Raw genomic sequence first — 18,078 nt, 5'->3', positions numbered from 1 at the left:
TGTTACAGAATACCACTATAGAGATTAAATTAGTTTATATAGAAACTGCTTGACAAAAAGTGAAGTTTAGAGATTAGCAGAAACCCAGTGAAAACAGCTTTGAACTATATCAACATCTGGACATTTTCCCTAGAAATGCTACTAAATAATTGTCAGTTGCCTTGTATTTCAATTTCTTCATCTATAAAATGAGGTTAATGGTTAATTCCCACTTTCAAAATCATAATTATTAAAAATATAAGGAACCATTTGCACCGTGGTACTAGAAGTTTTATTTCATGGTTAATGGCCATATGCTTGAGTCTCTTGAGAATAAGTGTTTATTGTTATATGTCAATTTTGTTGTAACAGGGCAAATTCAAGTATTAACTGGCTTTAAAAAAGTAATTATTTTTTAATGCATCAAAATTAGGTCTGGAGCGCCTTAGTGTCAAATTGGAAGGCAGTCTTTACATGAAAGTAAACTTTTTTTTAAATCTTAAAATTTGTTTTTTATACAACAAAGGACATATATCTAATAAGACAGGTGAAACAGAAAACTAGGAAGAAGCATGTGTGTTAACTCAGTACTGAGTTAACGTCATCATACTGCACATCTGAGTTCCTTGGGCACCAGGGAAAAGAGGAAACTGTGTGTTACATAGCCCTTGGCAATTCCTAGAGTACCTTGAAGTTCAGTGTAGTTTTAGGATAAATAAAATTGATTAAGTATGATGCATATTTTAAAAATGTAAAAACTCAAATTATACCCCACCGTCAAATTGCAAATTTGGCATCGTTAACAAATTGTGGAGGCAGTTCCATTCTACTTCCAGTGTTGAGTGTAAACGTTTTATGTAGGGCATTAGGAATAGCAGAATAGGACAGGCAGTTCTTTTTTCGTCTCTGGTGGAGACAGTAATTTCAGGAAACTATCAGACATAGATTAAAAATACTAGTATGCTTCGTCTGTACTTCAGAAAAATAATACCAGTTGTGTACTTATTTTTGTTGTTTGTAGTGCTAACCCTCCATCGGGAATTGAAGATGAAACTCCTGAAAATGGCGTACCTAAACCGGTAACATAAGGCTTTGAGATCTGGTTACTTATCTGTTTAAAATCTTTATCAATAGCTTCCCGTTCAGTTAGGAAGAAAACCAGAATTTAACATGAGTGCCAATATTTTGCATAATCGGGCCCCTTTTGTATCTCCTGTGTCATCTGGTGCCGTCAAAAAAGTGTAACCATGAGAAGAAATAGTGGGAGGAGAGTTCAGATGAAATGGGGCATGTGCAAAGGCTTGATGTTTGTTGCTACCAAGGAACCCAGTGGTCATAGGTCAATTCGATAGATCATAGTGAGCCTGGTTTTCAAAGCAGACATAGAGTTTTTCAACTCAAATTTGTCAAGTTTTTTAGCAAAAATTACTGTTTATATAAATGACAGTCTGACCTCATGCCTGTTAAAAGTGATATTTTGGGGGGTGAACAAATCATCGGTCCCATGAATATTTTAATGTTTTAATCTTGTAAAAAGAAGGAAATTCTTATTCTGCAAGCTTGAACTTGTATACAAAAAAGTATTTAGCCTTGGTGATCTACTTTTTAAATTTACTATTATGTGACTAAGCACAGAACAGCCTTTTAGAGCCAAAATAAAGCTTTCATAAATGTCCCTACTTATAGAAACAAAGTATTCCCTCAATCATTTGCATGCAGGACCTTTTCTATGTGTACATGAATGTCAAGAATAAGTGAGCTGCTTTTTAACTATTTGATGCTTTTAATGGTGACACTGTGACCCTTAAAATTAGTTGTTTTCCTCTTACCTTCATGTTCTTTTTGCTAAGAATTCCTCAAATATTTTAAAAATATCTTCTAGGTATTTTAGTACATTGCCTTAGATCGTTTGTGCAAGAGGAGCAGTTATAAATAGTAGGAAAAAATACATGTGTTATTTACAAAAAGACAATGTTGAAAAAAAGGTTTACTTCACATTCTTATCCCTTTTTATCATTGCAAAACATCAAAGTTGTAAATGAGTTGAAGTAGGTAGTAGTACTATAACTTTTTCTCTAGAATTAGCTCAAAAAAGGCAAAATGGTTACCTTTTCAGTTATTTATATCAGACGTTGAAATGGATTATTGAGTGTATTTTGTGGTTGTTTATGTTGATATAGAAAGTGACAGAGACTGAAGACGATAGTGATAGCGACAGTGATGATGATGAGGATGATGTTCATGTCACTATAGGAGACATTAAAACGGGAGCACCACAGTATGGGTAAGTTATTTTTAAGTAACAACTGTGTGCTTAAGTCAAAGGTGGTGTGTCTATATCAAACAATTGGTGGTTGATTCCAATGTTTTTACATTTTTTCATCTTACCATGATATGATTTCACGTGATGAGTTGCTAAGACAGTAGGTAAAAGCTGTTGACACAAGAAAAAAAATATTTGTATCTATCTTTGGTGATGGATGTTAACTAAACTTATTGTAATCATTTTGGCAGTTTATATATATATCAAATCATTATGTTTTTTACCTAAAATTAATACAGTGTTATATGTCAATATATGTATACATCTCATGACTAAAAGGAATTTCACCATGAAAATATTTTTTTCTTAAACATAAAGTTAATTAGGTAAAGTTACATGGAACTTGTTTTTGATTCCTGAAATTGAAATGTTTTTACAAATGAATTGAGTGATACAGATTTTTTTTTTTTTTTTTGGGTGGTATGCAGGCCTCACTGTTGTGGCCTCTCCCGTCGCGGAGCACAGGCTCCGGACGCGCAGGCTCAGTGGCCATGGCTCACGGGCCCAGCCGCTCCACGGCATGTGGTATCCTCCCAGACCGGGGCTCGAACCTGCGTCCCCTGCATCGGCAGGCAGACTCTCAACCACTGTGCCACAAGGGAAGCCCCAGATTATTTTTTTTTAATTTATTTATTTGTTTATTTGGCTGCATTAGGTCTTAGTTGCGGCACGCGGGATCTTCTTTGAGGAGCATGGCCTCTTCGTTGCAGTACGCGGGCTTCTCTAGTTGCAGCATGCGGGCTTAGTAGCAGTGCGCGGGCTTAGTTGCCCTGTGGCATGTGGGATCTTAGTTCCCCTACCAGGGATACAACCTGCATCCCTTGCATTGGAAGGCAGATTCTTAACCACTGGACCACCAGGGAAGTCCCCAGATTCTTTAATTAGAATTAGAAAACCTTAATTTGCTGTTTACATCTATATTGTTCTTACATTTTATTACTTATCCAGACTTCAGTTTAGGTTTTTAATTTTTTTGTCCGATAAAAACAATATCAAAAGTATTTCTTTTTGCTTTTCATAGTGTATTTTTCAAGTGGTTAATTATCCTGTATGCTATTTATGCCAATAGGTTGTCTCAAAGTTTATAGTCTGTAAAGCTGGATCAAGTGAATGGCCTGTCATTGACTCATTGAGCACATAAAGAATCTTACAGAAAGATTGGAAGGGAATAAAGTACATATTGTGATTTTGTTATGGTGGTAGAATATGAGTTGACGTTTTCTCTATCCTTTTCAGATTGGATGTATGATGTGGTACTAGTGCGTTGGGAATATAAAGTAAACTTTTCATTAATTGCACTATAGTTCATTAAGTAGCCTTATCTGAAACGGACCAATATATACATAAATCCTTTTGAATTGTTTATTTCTTCAGTAGAGAAATTTTTTCAAAAGTTATTTCAAGAAGCTTAAAGATCATTCAGTTGTCATAATCAGTTTTGCATTATAATAATGACTGCTGATGTAATTTTAAGACCCTAGCAACTTTTTTAGGGAGCAGGTTTGAGAAGAGACTAAATTATTCAAGTTAGGATAACTCTTGATGTTCTCCTCATCCCCACTTAAAGTAAATAATTAGTGTTGAGCTATGATATTAGTAAGCCTTTATGCTAATAGGCCTTTATCTGTCTGCATTATGCAGAAGGAACACTTTAACATAATACTATAATAATCAATTGCATATTTAGTAAATACTTATATTTAATATAAAATTATTTGTATTTTCAAGTACAGAACAATTAAAGCAAATGGTGATTACTTTTTATTAATATGACCAATTTTGGGGTGGGACTTGCATGCAAATATTAAATACATATAGACTCCCATAGTACTTTATCTGAACTTTTTTTCTTATAACAAAATTTCCGGTTTCATGGATTGAATTATGTTCACACGTGTTTATTACCTTTAGATTCTAAATTCTTTGAGTGGTTTATGAATTTTCCTATTCCTTACATTGCCTTAAATATAGTAAGTAGTAAGTGTTTATTCACTAAATTGACTGCGTATTAAAAACACAATTGTCTTTGAACTTTTTTTTCTCAACATTGATTACGAAAATTTTCAAACACTCGAAGTTTAATGAACTGATGTGAACACCCATTTATTTACTCATCACCTGGATTATACAGTTTACATTTTGCTGTGTTTGCTTTATCACCTATCTGTCTATCTACCTACCTGCCTATCTCCATGCCTCCACCCACTCATCAATCCATCTTTTTTATTTTGTATTTTTTTTAAAAAAAATTATTTATTTATTTATTTAGTTGTGCTGGGTCTTAGTTGCGGCTTGCCGGCTTCTTAGTTGTGGCACATGGGCTCCTTAGTTGTGGGATACAACGACTTAGTTGCGGCTTGCATGTGGGATCTAGTTCCCTGACCAGGGATCGAACCAGGGAGCGTGGAGTCTTAACCACTGTGCCACCAGAGAAGTCCCCTTATTTTGTATTTTTTATGCATTTCAAAGTAAGTTACAGATCTTTCTGAAAAGTATAAAGCTTGTTTAACCTTAATATCTCAAGATATATCCATTGATAACTGAAAGAAAGCCAGGGAGAAAATAAAATTTGATGAATATTTACTTTGTGCACAGCATTTCAGAGGCAAATTTAAAGAGCAAATTGATTTCAAGGAACAATACTAAATTGGTTTATTATAAGCTGTTAGAAGGTAAAGACTAGAATTTCTTTTAGGTGACATACTTTTGTTACAGAGTTTATTGTATCTGTAAGTAAGGTATGTGGAAAATCAAATCTTAGGGTAGGAATAATTTACCTTGTATAGAGGAGTGGTTTCTTAGCTGTATCTTTGAAATTCAGCCTCTCATTCATTAACACTTTTCAAAGGCAGTTTGTGTGGCACTCTAATAATTGATGATGGGAATATCAACTGTCCTTATTTATCAAAAGTAGTGAGGGAGATAGACATGTGAGCAGATACTTTCCTTGCAGTGTAAGTGCTTGAATAGAAACATGTACAGGGTGATTGGAAAGCTTTGAGAGGACAGTTGCTAAAAGTGCATGTGTTGAAGAGAAGATCCTAGAGGAGGTAATATATGAGTTTGAATAATTCTCGAGACAGAAGGAAGAGGACTGATGATTTTGGCAGAGGAAACTACTTAGATGTAGTGGAAGCATGACTTAGACGAACCACAAGACTGGAGGATAAGGTAGATGAGAGAGGATGCTTGAAACCACAGAAGAGGGGAGTTAGGATGTTTTTGCTGTGCCATGATGGAACCCTTAAAGGTTTTTAGGCAGGTCACATTGTTTGAAAATATAACTCTAGCAGTAGTAGTTGAGATGGACTAGATAGAACTTAGTTAATAGATTTGAAGTAATCATCCAGATGGGATGATAGTCGAAACTAAACCAGCAGCAGTAATATAGGGATAGATGGAAGAATTCAATATATTTGAGTGAATAATAAATGGAAATAACATGGGTAATGGGTTGGTTGTAGATGGAAAGGGAGACAAAGGATTCAGTGACTTGGAGCTTTCTAGAGTAGTTCAGTGTGTGTATATAACAGTGTATTACCGTATATGGGTAAGGTGGGAGGAGCAGGTTAAGATAAAATTTTTTGATACATTTATTTTTAAGTTTTTGTAGACATCCAAGTATATAGGATCTAGCCCCTAGAGAAGCCTGAGACCTCATGGTGGGTGCTATTGAATGGGGGTATCAGATTTACTTAAGCGCAGTTTTCCAGACAGCTAAGGTTCTTTACACACAATGAATGTGAAGGCTTGGAGGCATTAAAAAAAAGTAATGTTTTAAAGGGCAGAATGGAGAAGGAAGGAAAGTAGCTGGGTGGGAAGCAAAGAAGTTCATTTAATGAACTATGGTAAGCCTTTTATAAATACTGTTTTGGTTTATCCTTTAGCAGTCTGTAAGAGGACCATTTGGAGACAGTCCTTGGTTTTTGTATATTGACTTTCGAACAGCTAGGACTTTTGTACATCATATATAGATACCTCAAAGTGCTTTGGCTGTGCTGAATTTAGCTTGTTGAAATGTAAGCATCATGTGGCAGGAACCATATTTGTCCAGCTCCTCATTCTCTCTCCTTGGCTTAGAACTATATGTGATGTATTGCTGGTGCTTAAGCACTTATTAGAGAATTAGTCAATGAGATGATTAAACCTTTCAAGTTGGTAATGATAGTACAACTTGACAGTGACAGTTTATTTTAGGCTCCTTCATACTTCTTGCATTTATAGTAGTGGATCTTTATACAACTATTTGAATATTTTATTGAATATCCTTATTTTTTTAAGCAGAATAACCTAGGTCTCATAAATTTAATACATTGGAGACAAAAGATGGAAATTGTTAGGCAGACCAGAAGCAGTGAGTTTTCACAAGTCCAGCTGAATGACTGGGAGGCCAGGAAGTGAAAACAAGGCATATAAACTATTCTTCCCTTCCCAGCCAAATTTCTCGAAAGTTTGTTAGAGTGGGATATTGAGTTAATCGCGGGTAGGTTTTTGAGATGGAAAATTAGTGAGACTTTTAAAAAATATTTTTTTTATCTTTTATTAAGCAAGTGACAGGCTTTTTAAATTAGTTTAAAACATTTTCTAAAATGTTTGAGTTAGTGTCAGTCTATCTAGTTAATATGTGGGTATATAATTTATGTGTACATATTGAATATATTCTGCTTTTGTTTACTTTAAGCATCTCAGGATAATTTTTTTGATTTTGCTTTTAGGAGTTATGGTACAGCACCTGTAAATCTTAACATCAAGACAGGAGGAAGAGTTTATGGAACTACAGGTAAAATTTGTATTTGCAGTTGCATCAATAGAAAATAGGGCATATATCTGAATAGGTCATGAATAGATTTTAATAGCTATTACAGCTCAATTAAAAAGAGCAGTTTTTGACCATGTATCATAGAATGGGCACTTTTCTATAAATGGCTAGATAATGAATAGTTTAGGCTGTGTGGGTCACATAGGGTTCCTGTCATGTGTGTGTGGGTTTTTTTTTGTTGTTGCCGTTGTTTTTTGGTTCTACAACCCTTTCTTACAGCTCACAGACTGTACAAAGACAATGATTTAAAACATGGAAATTAACTTCTTGGTACAGGAATCCCTTATTATAAACAAGAAGTCTCTAATCTCTCTATTTTATCTTATAGCTACACCATAAACTTTGACCTCACTTTTTATTTGTGGTAACCATTACTACTCTGTTTGGAATCTTGGCCATATTTAGTGCTAATAGTAGTAAAAAGGTGTCATTGTTTTCTGTTTGTCTCTGGTATCTCTCAGCTTCTTATTAATATAGTTCCTTCACCATTTTGTGATTTTCTAAAGTAGGAACGAAAGTCAAAGGAGTAGATCTTGATGCACCTGGAAGCATTAATGGAGTGCCCCTTTTGGAGGTAGATTTGGATTCTTTTGAAGATAAACCATGGCGTAAACCTGGTAAGATTATTGTGGATTGGTTTCAAAAGATTTTTAGTCTAAACTATTAGAAAAGTTTTTTTTCAGCATCAGTTTAGAATATTATTTTTTAAATGTAATTTTCATTATCTTAAGCACATGAGTAATAATGAACCTGTATTATTAAATCTTACAGGTGGCCTAGCATTGTGTAAAAGTAGACTTGCATATTGTTTTATTATAATGCCAGTTCTTTTTTTTTAACATCTTTATTGGAGTATAATTGCTTTGCGATGGTGTGTTTCTGCTTTATAACAAAGTGAATCAGTTATACATATGTCCCCATATCTCTTCCCTCTTGCGTCTCCCTCCCTCTCACCCTCCCTATCCCACCCCTCTAGGTGGTCACAAAGCACAAGCTGATCTCCCTGTGCTATGCGGCTGCTTCGCACTAGCTAGTTATGTTACGTTTGGTAGTGTATATATGTCCATGCCACTCTCTCACTTTGTCCCAGCTTACCCTATAATGCCATTTCTAAAGGGAGTAATTTTGATCAAAAATTTGTATAGTCCTGTTGCTTTATGGTAGTAATTGGGAGAATTGGTAAAATTAGATGAGACTAATAGAACTCTAAATTTATTTTTACAGTTTATTATATTTTATGTGCTGCATAAAAATAGAATTGAAATATTCGTACACTAAAAGTGTGTTTTATCTTTAGGTGCTGATCTTTCTGATTATTTTAATTATGGGTTTAATGAAGATACCTGGAAAGCTTACTGTGAAAAACAAAAGAGGATACGAATGGGACTGGAAGTTATACCAGTTACCTCTACTACAAATAAAATTACGGTAATTAGTAAATATTCCACAATACCCCAGCCTTTTCTACCATCCCAGTTTTGCTCCCTAAATACATCAGTTTTTCCCTATAAAGGTGGTTAAATGCTATATGATAGTTTAAAAATTCCATTTTACCTTGTTTGTTTTTTTCCCCTTCCTTCCCTTTCACAGTTTCATATTAATGATTATCTGATGTTTTTAGTTTCAATTCACAGACTAGCCACAGCTGGTTTGTCTTTATGTGGCCTATCAATTAAAAATTATGTGGTATCTTAATGGGGAATATGTTATTTAACTTAGGCCGAAGACTGTACTATGGAAGTTACACCAGGTGCAGAGATCCAAGATGGCAGATTCAATCTTTTTAAGGTGAATTTTAGTAAATTATCCTTGGTTGCTCTCATTTTTTGTTCTTGAGTCTGCTCCCATACCACTACTCGAGGGACAAGATTAAAGTGGAAATAGCTACCTTTTTTCCAAACCTTCAGCTTCCTGGTGACTTACAAATTTGCTGATTGTTGTTTTATCTCCACTTTTGCAAGCATGTGAATTATAGCCTATTATACTAACAAATGCAAAGTAAAACTATTCTTGCTATATGTTGTGATTTTATTTTGAGTCAAGTGTGTGTTTGCTTGTAGGATATAAAAGTTCATGCCAACAGGCTAAGCACTCATTGTAGATCCCGCTATAATCTTTATCAGAATTGGAGGCTTATTTGTCCTAATTTTCTGTTAAAAAATGGTAAGGTAGATGCCATACTGCTTATTATCTGTATGAGACTGAAATCATTGGTGTAATGTCTTCTGCAGTTTAAGATGGCTCAGGAATCTTAGGTGTTCTTTGCCAGTTGCCAAGAAAGACTCAACAAAATTAGGATAAAGTCATTGATTTTTTAAATTAATATTTAAAGGAGCAGGTTTAATGAGGGACTTGCAGGTTGATACTACTTGAGTATCAAGTCTGACTTCTGGCTTCTCCATTCCATAGGATCAGTCCCAAGAATAATAATACATTTTCATACTTGTGTGATACACAGCAACCTACAAACTTTTTTCAAAATCTGATTGTAAACTCTTCTTCCTTTACCTTAATTCTTAATTCTTGATTCTTGTATTGAGTGACACTGGGATGAAGACTGGGAGTGACTTTTAGATTGGGTTATATACCCAGGGAACTTTTGTGGGCAGGAACTTCTCTGTGTCCCGTTTGGGGCTACAGCCCAGTCCACCAAAATACTGCCTTATGCAATGCATGTGCTATATCCGCAGATGTAGCCGCTCTGCTGGACACAGTTCTGTATAGAGAATTTAATTTTAATTTACATCCTACTTTGGGTAAGTATTTGGTTCTTGTTCTGCTGTAAATATTTTGAAAGTGTGTGATGATGTCTATCTTATTTTAAATGGTCATCAAGTTCTTTTTGGTGATATCTACTTATTGAGACATTGAATATATTTTTTTTCTTGATTGCAATGAATAGTTAGAAAAGTTATCTTGATGAGGAAATAGTTTGTTTGCAATGGTGCTTTTAATTTTCTTCTAACAGAAATGAGAACTGCCTTTTTAAACTGCCAGCTTCTCTATGCTTTGTCTTTTTGCAGTAAACTTCTAAAACTAAAGGATAAAAAGAAACTCTTAGGGTCTGGTCTCTTATTGAAGGTAGCCACTGTGAATAAGTTATATACATACAGTCTACTGAAAAATTATTTTGAAGTTTCTTTTGATCATGTGAGAGGAGGTCATTGTTCAATTCTGATTTATTTAATTCTGAATGAATAAGGACTTGAATTTAACAGGTATAGTTAAGAAATCAGCTTTATTGGATCAGAGAGTTATTTCTGGAGAAGAACAGAAGACTTGGCTTTGTAGAGTGTGGTTTAATTTTAGAAAGCCTAGAAACCAGAAAGATGAATTGGAGGAATTACTCCCTGTTAATGATCAGGAGAGTGACTTATAGTAACAGTATTCTGGCAGCAGTGTATGGTGTGGTTGGATGAAGTCCAAGCTCTTGTCCACTTATCTACCATTTGAACTATAATTATTAGGATTGGTGAGAAAGAGATAGAAGGAAAAAAGCTTGCCCAGCTTTCTTGATGTATCTGAGTACCTTCAGTGTGCCCAGCACTGTGCTAGATGCTACAGTAAAAGAGGGTCTTTGTATTCAAGGAGCTCATGGTCTGAATGATGTGTACATGTGAACTAATAACCATGATGTATTGTGACAAGTGTTATGTTGGTGTATTGACAAAATGCAGTAGAAAGTTCAGAGGAGAGATTGGGTTATCCTGCATTGCAGAGTCTAGAAGGATTCAATGGGATGTGATAAGTGAAAAATGAGTGAGTTTTCATTAGTAGGAGACAGGGGAGTATAGAACACTGTAGGCAGAGAGCAATGTGAACAAAACCAGATAGCATTAAAGGAGAGTTGGGGTAGATGAGACATAGAGGAGAGAAGCCTGGAAATGGTAGAAATGATGAGAAAGATCTTAATCTAAAACTAGCTTGCAGACATATGTATGGGCAGTAGGAAGCCATTTGAAAGTTCTTGGGTAGGAGAATAGTATGAGCAAATCTGGTTTTTAGAAAAAGAACTGGTACCAGGGTAAGCTATAGAATGTAAGAGGGAAAAAGGGAGACAGAGACTAGATAGGGAGCTGTTGGAGTACTATAGGTACGAAATGAAGAAAGACCCAGACTGATACTGGTGGATGGACAAAGGAACAAATTTAAGAATCAAAATTTTAAGTTATTTTCATATCTACTACAAAGATATTTTTTCATCCTTAGTCAAGTGAGAGGCACCTCATCAGCATCTTTAAAATAATTTTTTTTTTTACTTTTTATTAAGTAAATTTTCAAGCATTCTAACAGGTAGAATAGTACAGGTGAACTGCCATGTGTTTATTATGGAAGTGTCTCAAGTGACTTATCAACATTTTAACATTCTTAAAGTCTTTTTATATACTTTAATATAAAAGATTTTTTATATATTTTTTAGCAAAATGAAAGATGAAATTTAATAAGTGTAAAAATAAAATCACTCAATTGGGTACAAAAGCAGTTGTATAACTACATAATTTGGGGTGAGGGCAAGAGAGGAGTGACTAGTGAGAATGGGTGCACACCTGCATAGATGTTTTTTTTCCTCTGTGGAAGCATGTATGAGTTTTGTCACTAGTGTTGTGAATTTCATAAGCATGTGTCTTGGTCTGTTATCAGTCATTGTACCAAGCTTTCATTTGTACCTTTTTAACCTGAAAGTACATATCCTTCATTTCTGGGATATTTTCTTACTTTGTTATTATTATTATTTTTTTACTTTTTCTCCGCTTTCATCTGCCTTTTGGACCTCTTATTCAAAAATTAGACCTCCTTATGCTGGTTCCTTTAATTTTCTTAGTTTTTCTCTTTTCCTTTCTCTTTGTTTTCCATTATCTGGGAGATTTCTTCAGCCTTAGAATGCTTCTGTTCACTTTTTCATTTCTGCTATTGTATTTTTGAATATCCAAGAAGATTTTCCTTCAGTATTTAACTTTAGCCTATTTGTATTCATGCATGCAGTAATGCAGTATTTTTTCCTCCCTCTGTCTTTCAAAAGATCTTAATGTTAGATTGTTTCTGTTAGGTTTTCTTTTTGTGCATGGTCTGTTTTCTACAAGTTCATCTTTAAGTTTGTTGTTTTTGGCTTCTGACTTTGACTTTTCTCAAGTATTTGTTGATCCTTGCCCATTATTAACTGGGCCACTGAAAAGGTGATCAGAAGCTCTGTGCATGTGGGTAGAACTTGTTGACTGTAGGCTTTACTGTAGGGCTAAGTTTTTCTCACAGTCTCCAATGTCAGTATCTTTATCTTTGTTTTACTTTTTGTTTTTTCTTTTTGTGATAATCTGAGTTTTCAGAGAAGACATTCTAGTATCCTGCCTAGAGGGTTTATATTTATATTTGGCTGCTTGAAATGTTCTGGGAGTTAGAGTTGTCAATTCCTGAATCTTTGTGGGTCTTGCTGTGAAAATCAATATGTCTTTGCTTTCTCATTGCTGACTTAGGATTCAGATTCTTTGGTCTGCTCAGTTACTATTTTTTCGTCTGCTTTCAGAGTCCTAACTTTTGTTGCCTTCCCAGTCTTTTTGTTCTTGTGGGTTGAAACAAAATTGTAATAAATAATTTATGTGATTTTCTATTTTTTCTTTTTTCATCTTAACATGTAAATGTTTTCCTAGGTTATTAAAGTGTTTTGATAAATAACACTTTATAAATAGTTGCATAATCCATTATTTGGGTGTTTCACAGTAATTTCTTTTTAGATATTATTTTGTAGTATTAAACTTTTATAAATAATGCTGTGAAGGGCAGTTGAAGGAAATTTTACAAAATAATTAAGTTTCAGCAAATTTGAGTAAAAATATGATAATTTGTTTTTATAAAATAAATCATAATGTCTTACAGTCATTTCTTAAAATATTAGATCATGTGGAAAAAATAATCTCATTACGTTGTGATTAAACAAGTTTTGAGCCTGTAATGCTGAGTGCAACATCTGAAGACAAAGTGATAATGATAATGCAGGTTGATTAGGAGGGTTGCTAAAATGGTGAAGATTTTCAGAATTGTTTACTATAATGAGTATATTATGAAGAAATTAACAAGGAAAGAAAAGTAAGTTAGGAAACACAAGCAAGTTTTACATGTTTGAAAATGTATCTTGTCTTCCTGATACCTTTTCTCACTTTTTCCCCTATTGTAAATTCTCTTTAATTTATAATCTCTTGCCCCTCTTTCTACCTCTTTCCAACCCTTCTCCCTTCCTCCTTCCCAATTTTTATTATTTATTTGTTTACTTATGTGTTTGTTTATTTTTAAGATTTAACATATTATTTTATCTTTATTACTTTCTTTAACTTGCCTTTCCAGAGATATTCATCTTTATGCAGTTTTTGACAGAATAACATTAATACCCCACGTTTATAAAGTGATTTCCCATTATCTCACCTGGTCATCACAAGAGCTTGATGAGATAGACTGAGGAGTTGTTACTGGTATTTGATAATAGGGGTAGAAGGATTAAAGACTTTCTCAAAGCCTCAAGAGCAGAGACTAGAATCCAGGCCTTCTGGTGCCCAGTAGAGCTCCCTTTCTGTGAGACTAGATTTGCTGCTCTGCTCCAGTACTAGGGTTCCAGTTGCTCTCCAGATCCCAACTTTTAATTGAGCATTGTCTATGCCAGGAAGTGTCTTAGACTTGGGTGGAGAGGGGAGGTAAGAATTATAGACATAGACTTTGTGGTCTTAAGAGTTTATCTGACTTAATGGAAAAGATAGGTGGTAATTAGATTATCATGCCAAAAATTATATAAACTCCATGTTCTATGAAAGACTTTAAAGAAGTGACATTTAAAGCTGAATCCCAAAGCCAATCAAATAGCAAATATATTTGAGCACTCATTACATGCCAGGCAGTGTATTTAGGCACTTAGGATACAGATTTGAACTGGATGCCATCCATGTCTTCAGAGATCCTATGTTATAGTGGCAGCAGGCAGACAATAAACATAAAATAAGTAAGAGGACTTAAGATAATGTGAGAAATTCTATGAATAAAATGCAAAATGTTATGATAGAGATAATATGATAGAGATTGGGATTGGCCACTTCAAGGAGACATTTGAACAATACTTGAGCCATGATGATCTTTTAAAGCAGAATGAACATCTAGTGCAAAAACCCTCATAAAGGAGGAACTTATCTGTTAAAAAGAACAAGAAGAAAGGCCATTGTGACTGGGCGTAGTTAAGATAAGTTGGGGAGGAATAGAGGAAAACAGTTGGAGAGGTAGGCAGGGCCCATACCATAAATCCTTGTAGGCCATGATAAGTTTAGGTTTTATTCTGTTTGCATCGGAAAGTTATTGGAGAATTTTTTTTTTTTTTTTTTTTTTTGCGGTACGCGGGCCTCTCACTGTTGTGGCCTCTCCCATTGCGGAGCACAGTCTCCGGATGCGCAGGCCCAGCGGCCATGGCTCACGGGCCCAGCCGCTCCGCGGCATGTGGGATCTTCCCGGACCAGGGCACGAACCCGTGTCCTCTGCATCGGCAGGCGGACTCTCAACCACTGTGCCATCAGGGAAGCCCCTATTGGAGAATTTTGAGCAGGGGAGAGATGTGAGCTGATTTATATTTTTAATAAGATTGCTTTGGCTGTGTACAGAGGATGGATTTTAGAGAGGTAAGATCAAAGCAGAGACACAGTGTAATAGAACAAATGAGATGTGGTGGTGGGTTTGACCTGAGTTTTAGGAGTGAACAGAATGGTAAGTGGTTGAATTTGGTATATATTATCAAGGTAAAGTTGACATTGGTTGTTCATATGTATTGGATCATTGCTAGTTTTTTTTTGTTTTTGTTTTTATTTTCTTGAGCAACTTGGTGCCATTTACTCATAGGAAGAAGACTTGGGGAGGATCAGAATGGGGGATAGCGGGAAATCAGTAGCTTTATTTTGGCCATGTAAGTTTGAGATGCTTAGAAGACATGTGAGAAGCTGGGTGTAAATTATTGGAGCTCCGGGGAACAGTTGAGACCATAGTGTCAACTCTGAGTATTCCTGACATCCCCAGGAACAATAGTGCATTTCTTCTTCTGTGTTCTCATAGTATCTTTTATCCCAGGGATATTTTTTTCATAACAGTTGTTGTGTTGCTTTGGTGGTTTGTGCCTGTCTTTTCCCACAGTCTGGAATTTTGTTGTATTTCTCTCTGTGGTCTCAGTTTCCAGTACATAATAGGTAGTCAATAAATGTTTGATGAATAAATCATGTTTATTTCCCCTGTCACCACATTGGGTCAGTTTTACCTGTCAGATGTCTAACAAATCTCTTTCTTTCTTTCTCTCCTCAGTGTCTTAGTGCTGATCCTTATCATCCCTCATATAATTAGTATTAACATTAATACCTTATTTGAAAATGAGTTCCACATAATGTTTATTTGAGAGGTAGATGGTTTCTGGAATTGAATCAGTGGTTTGGATATATCAGAGTCAAGGTGTCTGAATTCTCTTGGCCTTTGCCTCATAGGAAGGAGAGTGATGCTGAATTTAGACTGAACAGGGACAGTAGAATTTAAATAGGGCCTAAGATATAGTGATGTTATTTAAGTATAGGGCAACTTGAACTTTATTTAAATTTAATAAATTAATGACGATTTTTAAGATAGGAAGGTGAGTATAAAAGCAAAAGAGCATAAAGAAGATTTTCACCAGTCTAAAGGAATATGACTGGACCGTACTTCAGAGGATCTGACAGGAGCACAAAGGATGGGCAAATATGGGAGAAATTATGAAGTAAGTAGATAACTGGTTTGAAAGTGAACGTAAAGAGTGAGAAGAGGGATTAAGGAGACAGATGACTGACGTCAGGCTTCTGGGTATACTGAATTCTTCAAGGCCTTTCTTGAACTCTGAAACATGGAGTCTTAACTGAGTATCTTGGACTTACTTATAATGATCTGAGGGAATTTATGAAAGTCCTTAAGAGTTATAGTTTATTGGACTTTTAAGTGACATTAATTTGAACTTTTTACTAGTTGGGAACATTTTGGTCCCATAATCCATCTTTGGTGCCTTTCACCTAATGCTGTTCTAAAATAAGTTTAATTTTATTATATACTGGGCAACGAAGCACTCTTCATATTTAATTTCAAATGAAATGTTATGAATTTATTTTAACATCTTTACTGTGTTAGGTTTGAGTGTTCCATTGAATTAAACAAGCTAATAACCCTTTTTTTTAAGGTACAGCAGGGAAGAACTGGAAATTCAGAGAAGGAAACAGCGCTTCCATCTACAAAAGCTGAGTTTACTTCTCCTCCTTCTTTGTTCAAGACTGGACTCCCACCAAGCAGGTTAGTGAGATATTGATGATTCAGTTTATTGAAGGCATCGGTATCTTCACCTTTAGTGCTATATGAAGTATAAAAACTCTGAATGATATACCAAAAAACTGGAACATTCTACTTGGTTTTAGTACAAAATGAATTCTTCGTGAAAAACTCTTCTGGGTGCTATTTCATCTAAAAAAATCTAGGTAAGCAAGAAATGAACAGTGGAATATAGTTACATGTATATATAAAGAAACAACAGTCTCACATTCAGGACAGGTGGTGACAGCAAAGGTTGCACTGTTTTCTGTGCTTATTATTCTTACATAAAGAATTATTGAACTTCCTAAATCTGGATATACTGGCCTAAAGATGTTTCACTGATTTTAGTAAAAGAGGTTGTAAAAATTTCAGCCTGAGAAATTTTTCAAATTAAAACCATTTTCTTTTCTTTCTTTGGTTTGTTGTGATAATACCTAACTTTGAGTTCTACAGGGTACCAACTGTAAGAGGCAAAGATGTTGGCAAATGTCCTTTTAACTTAAACATAACAAGTGATTAGCCCATTACCAGGAAAATGGTAAAGGATAAGCCAAGACTAGGGAAGTTTTATGTCAGCAGTTTAATCTTGGGTTAAAGATGACTTAAACCAGTTATTTCTCTGAGCCTGAAACAAGTCAGTAACTCAACTATTACGAATTCTCAGCCAGATCATTTACCTTTTGTGTTACTTACTTAAATTTATTTTATGTAGTTTACTGATTTTGTCATTCTGATATTTCATACTATATGAATGCAGAAAGAAAACTTGTAATTTAGCCCTAAAATAAAGATTTTTGAAACTTTCAGCCAAAATTCAGTATCATAAAGCCATCTCAGATTTTGACTGTCTCTTCTTAACAATTTCTAGTCATGCATATATACACTACCAAATGTAAAATAGGTAGCGAGTGGAAAGCAGCTGCATAGCACAGGGAGATCAGCTTGGTGCTTTGTGACCACCTAGAGGGATGGGATAGGGAGGGTGGGAGGGAGACGTAAGAGGGAGGGGATATGGGGATATATGTATACATATAACTGATTCACTTTGTTATACAGCAGAAACTATAATACAGCATTGTAAAGCAATTATACTCCAATAAAGATGTTTAAAAAAAAAACATAAGGGGAAAAATGACTAAAACAAAAAACAGAAAAACAATTACTAGTCATGGACTTTTCCAAATAAGGTTTTTTAAACCAAATGCAATCTCATAAAAGTGTTTGTCTAAGAAGTTATGATAGCTGAGGAATATTGATTCTTTTAATTTGTAGTATTCTCTCTTTTTTTTTTCATATTTTAAAAGAGGCCAACCTTCATTCATTGAGTTTATGGTGTTCTACATTCTAGAATGATATTAAGAGCTTGGACTCTAGAGCCAGACTTCTGGCTCAAATTCTAGCTCTGTTACTTACTAGCTGTGAATTACACTAGCTGTGTATTACTAGCTGGTGTGTATTGGGCACATCGCCCAATCTTCTTGTTCTTTCATTTCTTAATCTATAAAATACAGTAATAATACTACGTAATACCCTCACTGGATAGTTATGTATATTAAATGGATTAATTTATGTAAGGTGTTTAGCACAGTGGTACATACATAATAAATATTCTATGGATGTTTGT

At 34.8% G+C, this 18,078-nt stretch overlaps 1 protein-coding gene across 30 annotated transcripts in view; it reads left to right on the top strand.

Annotated features, from left to right (window-relative positions):
* FIP1L1 (factor interacting with PAPOLA and CPSF1) overlaps nucleotides 1–18,078 on the top strand; it is a 64,702-nt gene that overhangs the window by 4,350 nt on the left and 42,274 nt on the right. For 11 of the 30 annotated variants that reach the window (XM_033425438.2, XM_033425435.2, XM_033425433.2 and 8 more), the window contains 6 exons: nucleotides 1,001–1,058; nucleotides 2,160–2,263; nucleotides 7,018–7,082; nucleotides 7,631–7,738; nucleotides 8,419–8,549; nucleotides 16,327–16,436. In XM_033425438.2, coding sequence (XP_033281329.1) covers nucleotides 1,001–1,058; nucleotides 2,160–2,263; nucleotides 7,018–7,082; nucleotides 7,631–7,738; nucleotides 8,419–8,549; nucleotides 16,327–16,436 — 576 coding nt within the window. Of the gene's footprint in view, nucleotides 1–1,000; nucleotides 1,059–2,159; nucleotides 2,264–7,017; nucleotides 7,083–7,627; nucleotides 7,739–8,418; nucleotides 8,550–8,840; nucleotides 8,910–16,326; nucleotides 16,437–18,078 lie in introns of all 30 variants that reach the window. The other 19 variants (XM_033425434.2, XM_033425436.2, XM_033425429.2 and 16 more) reach the window with 4 other exon arrangements.

Source organism: Orcinus orca, chromosome 4 (assembly GCF_937001465.1).
Source record: "Orcinus orca chromosome 4, mOrcOrc1.1, whole genome shotgun sequence".
Lineage (NCBI taxonomy): Eukaryota > Metazoa > Chordata > Mammalia > Artiodactyla > Delphinidae > Orcinus > Orcinus orca.
Note: the sequence above shows the minus strand (reverse complement) of the source record. Positions and strands in the feature narration are given on the sequence as shown.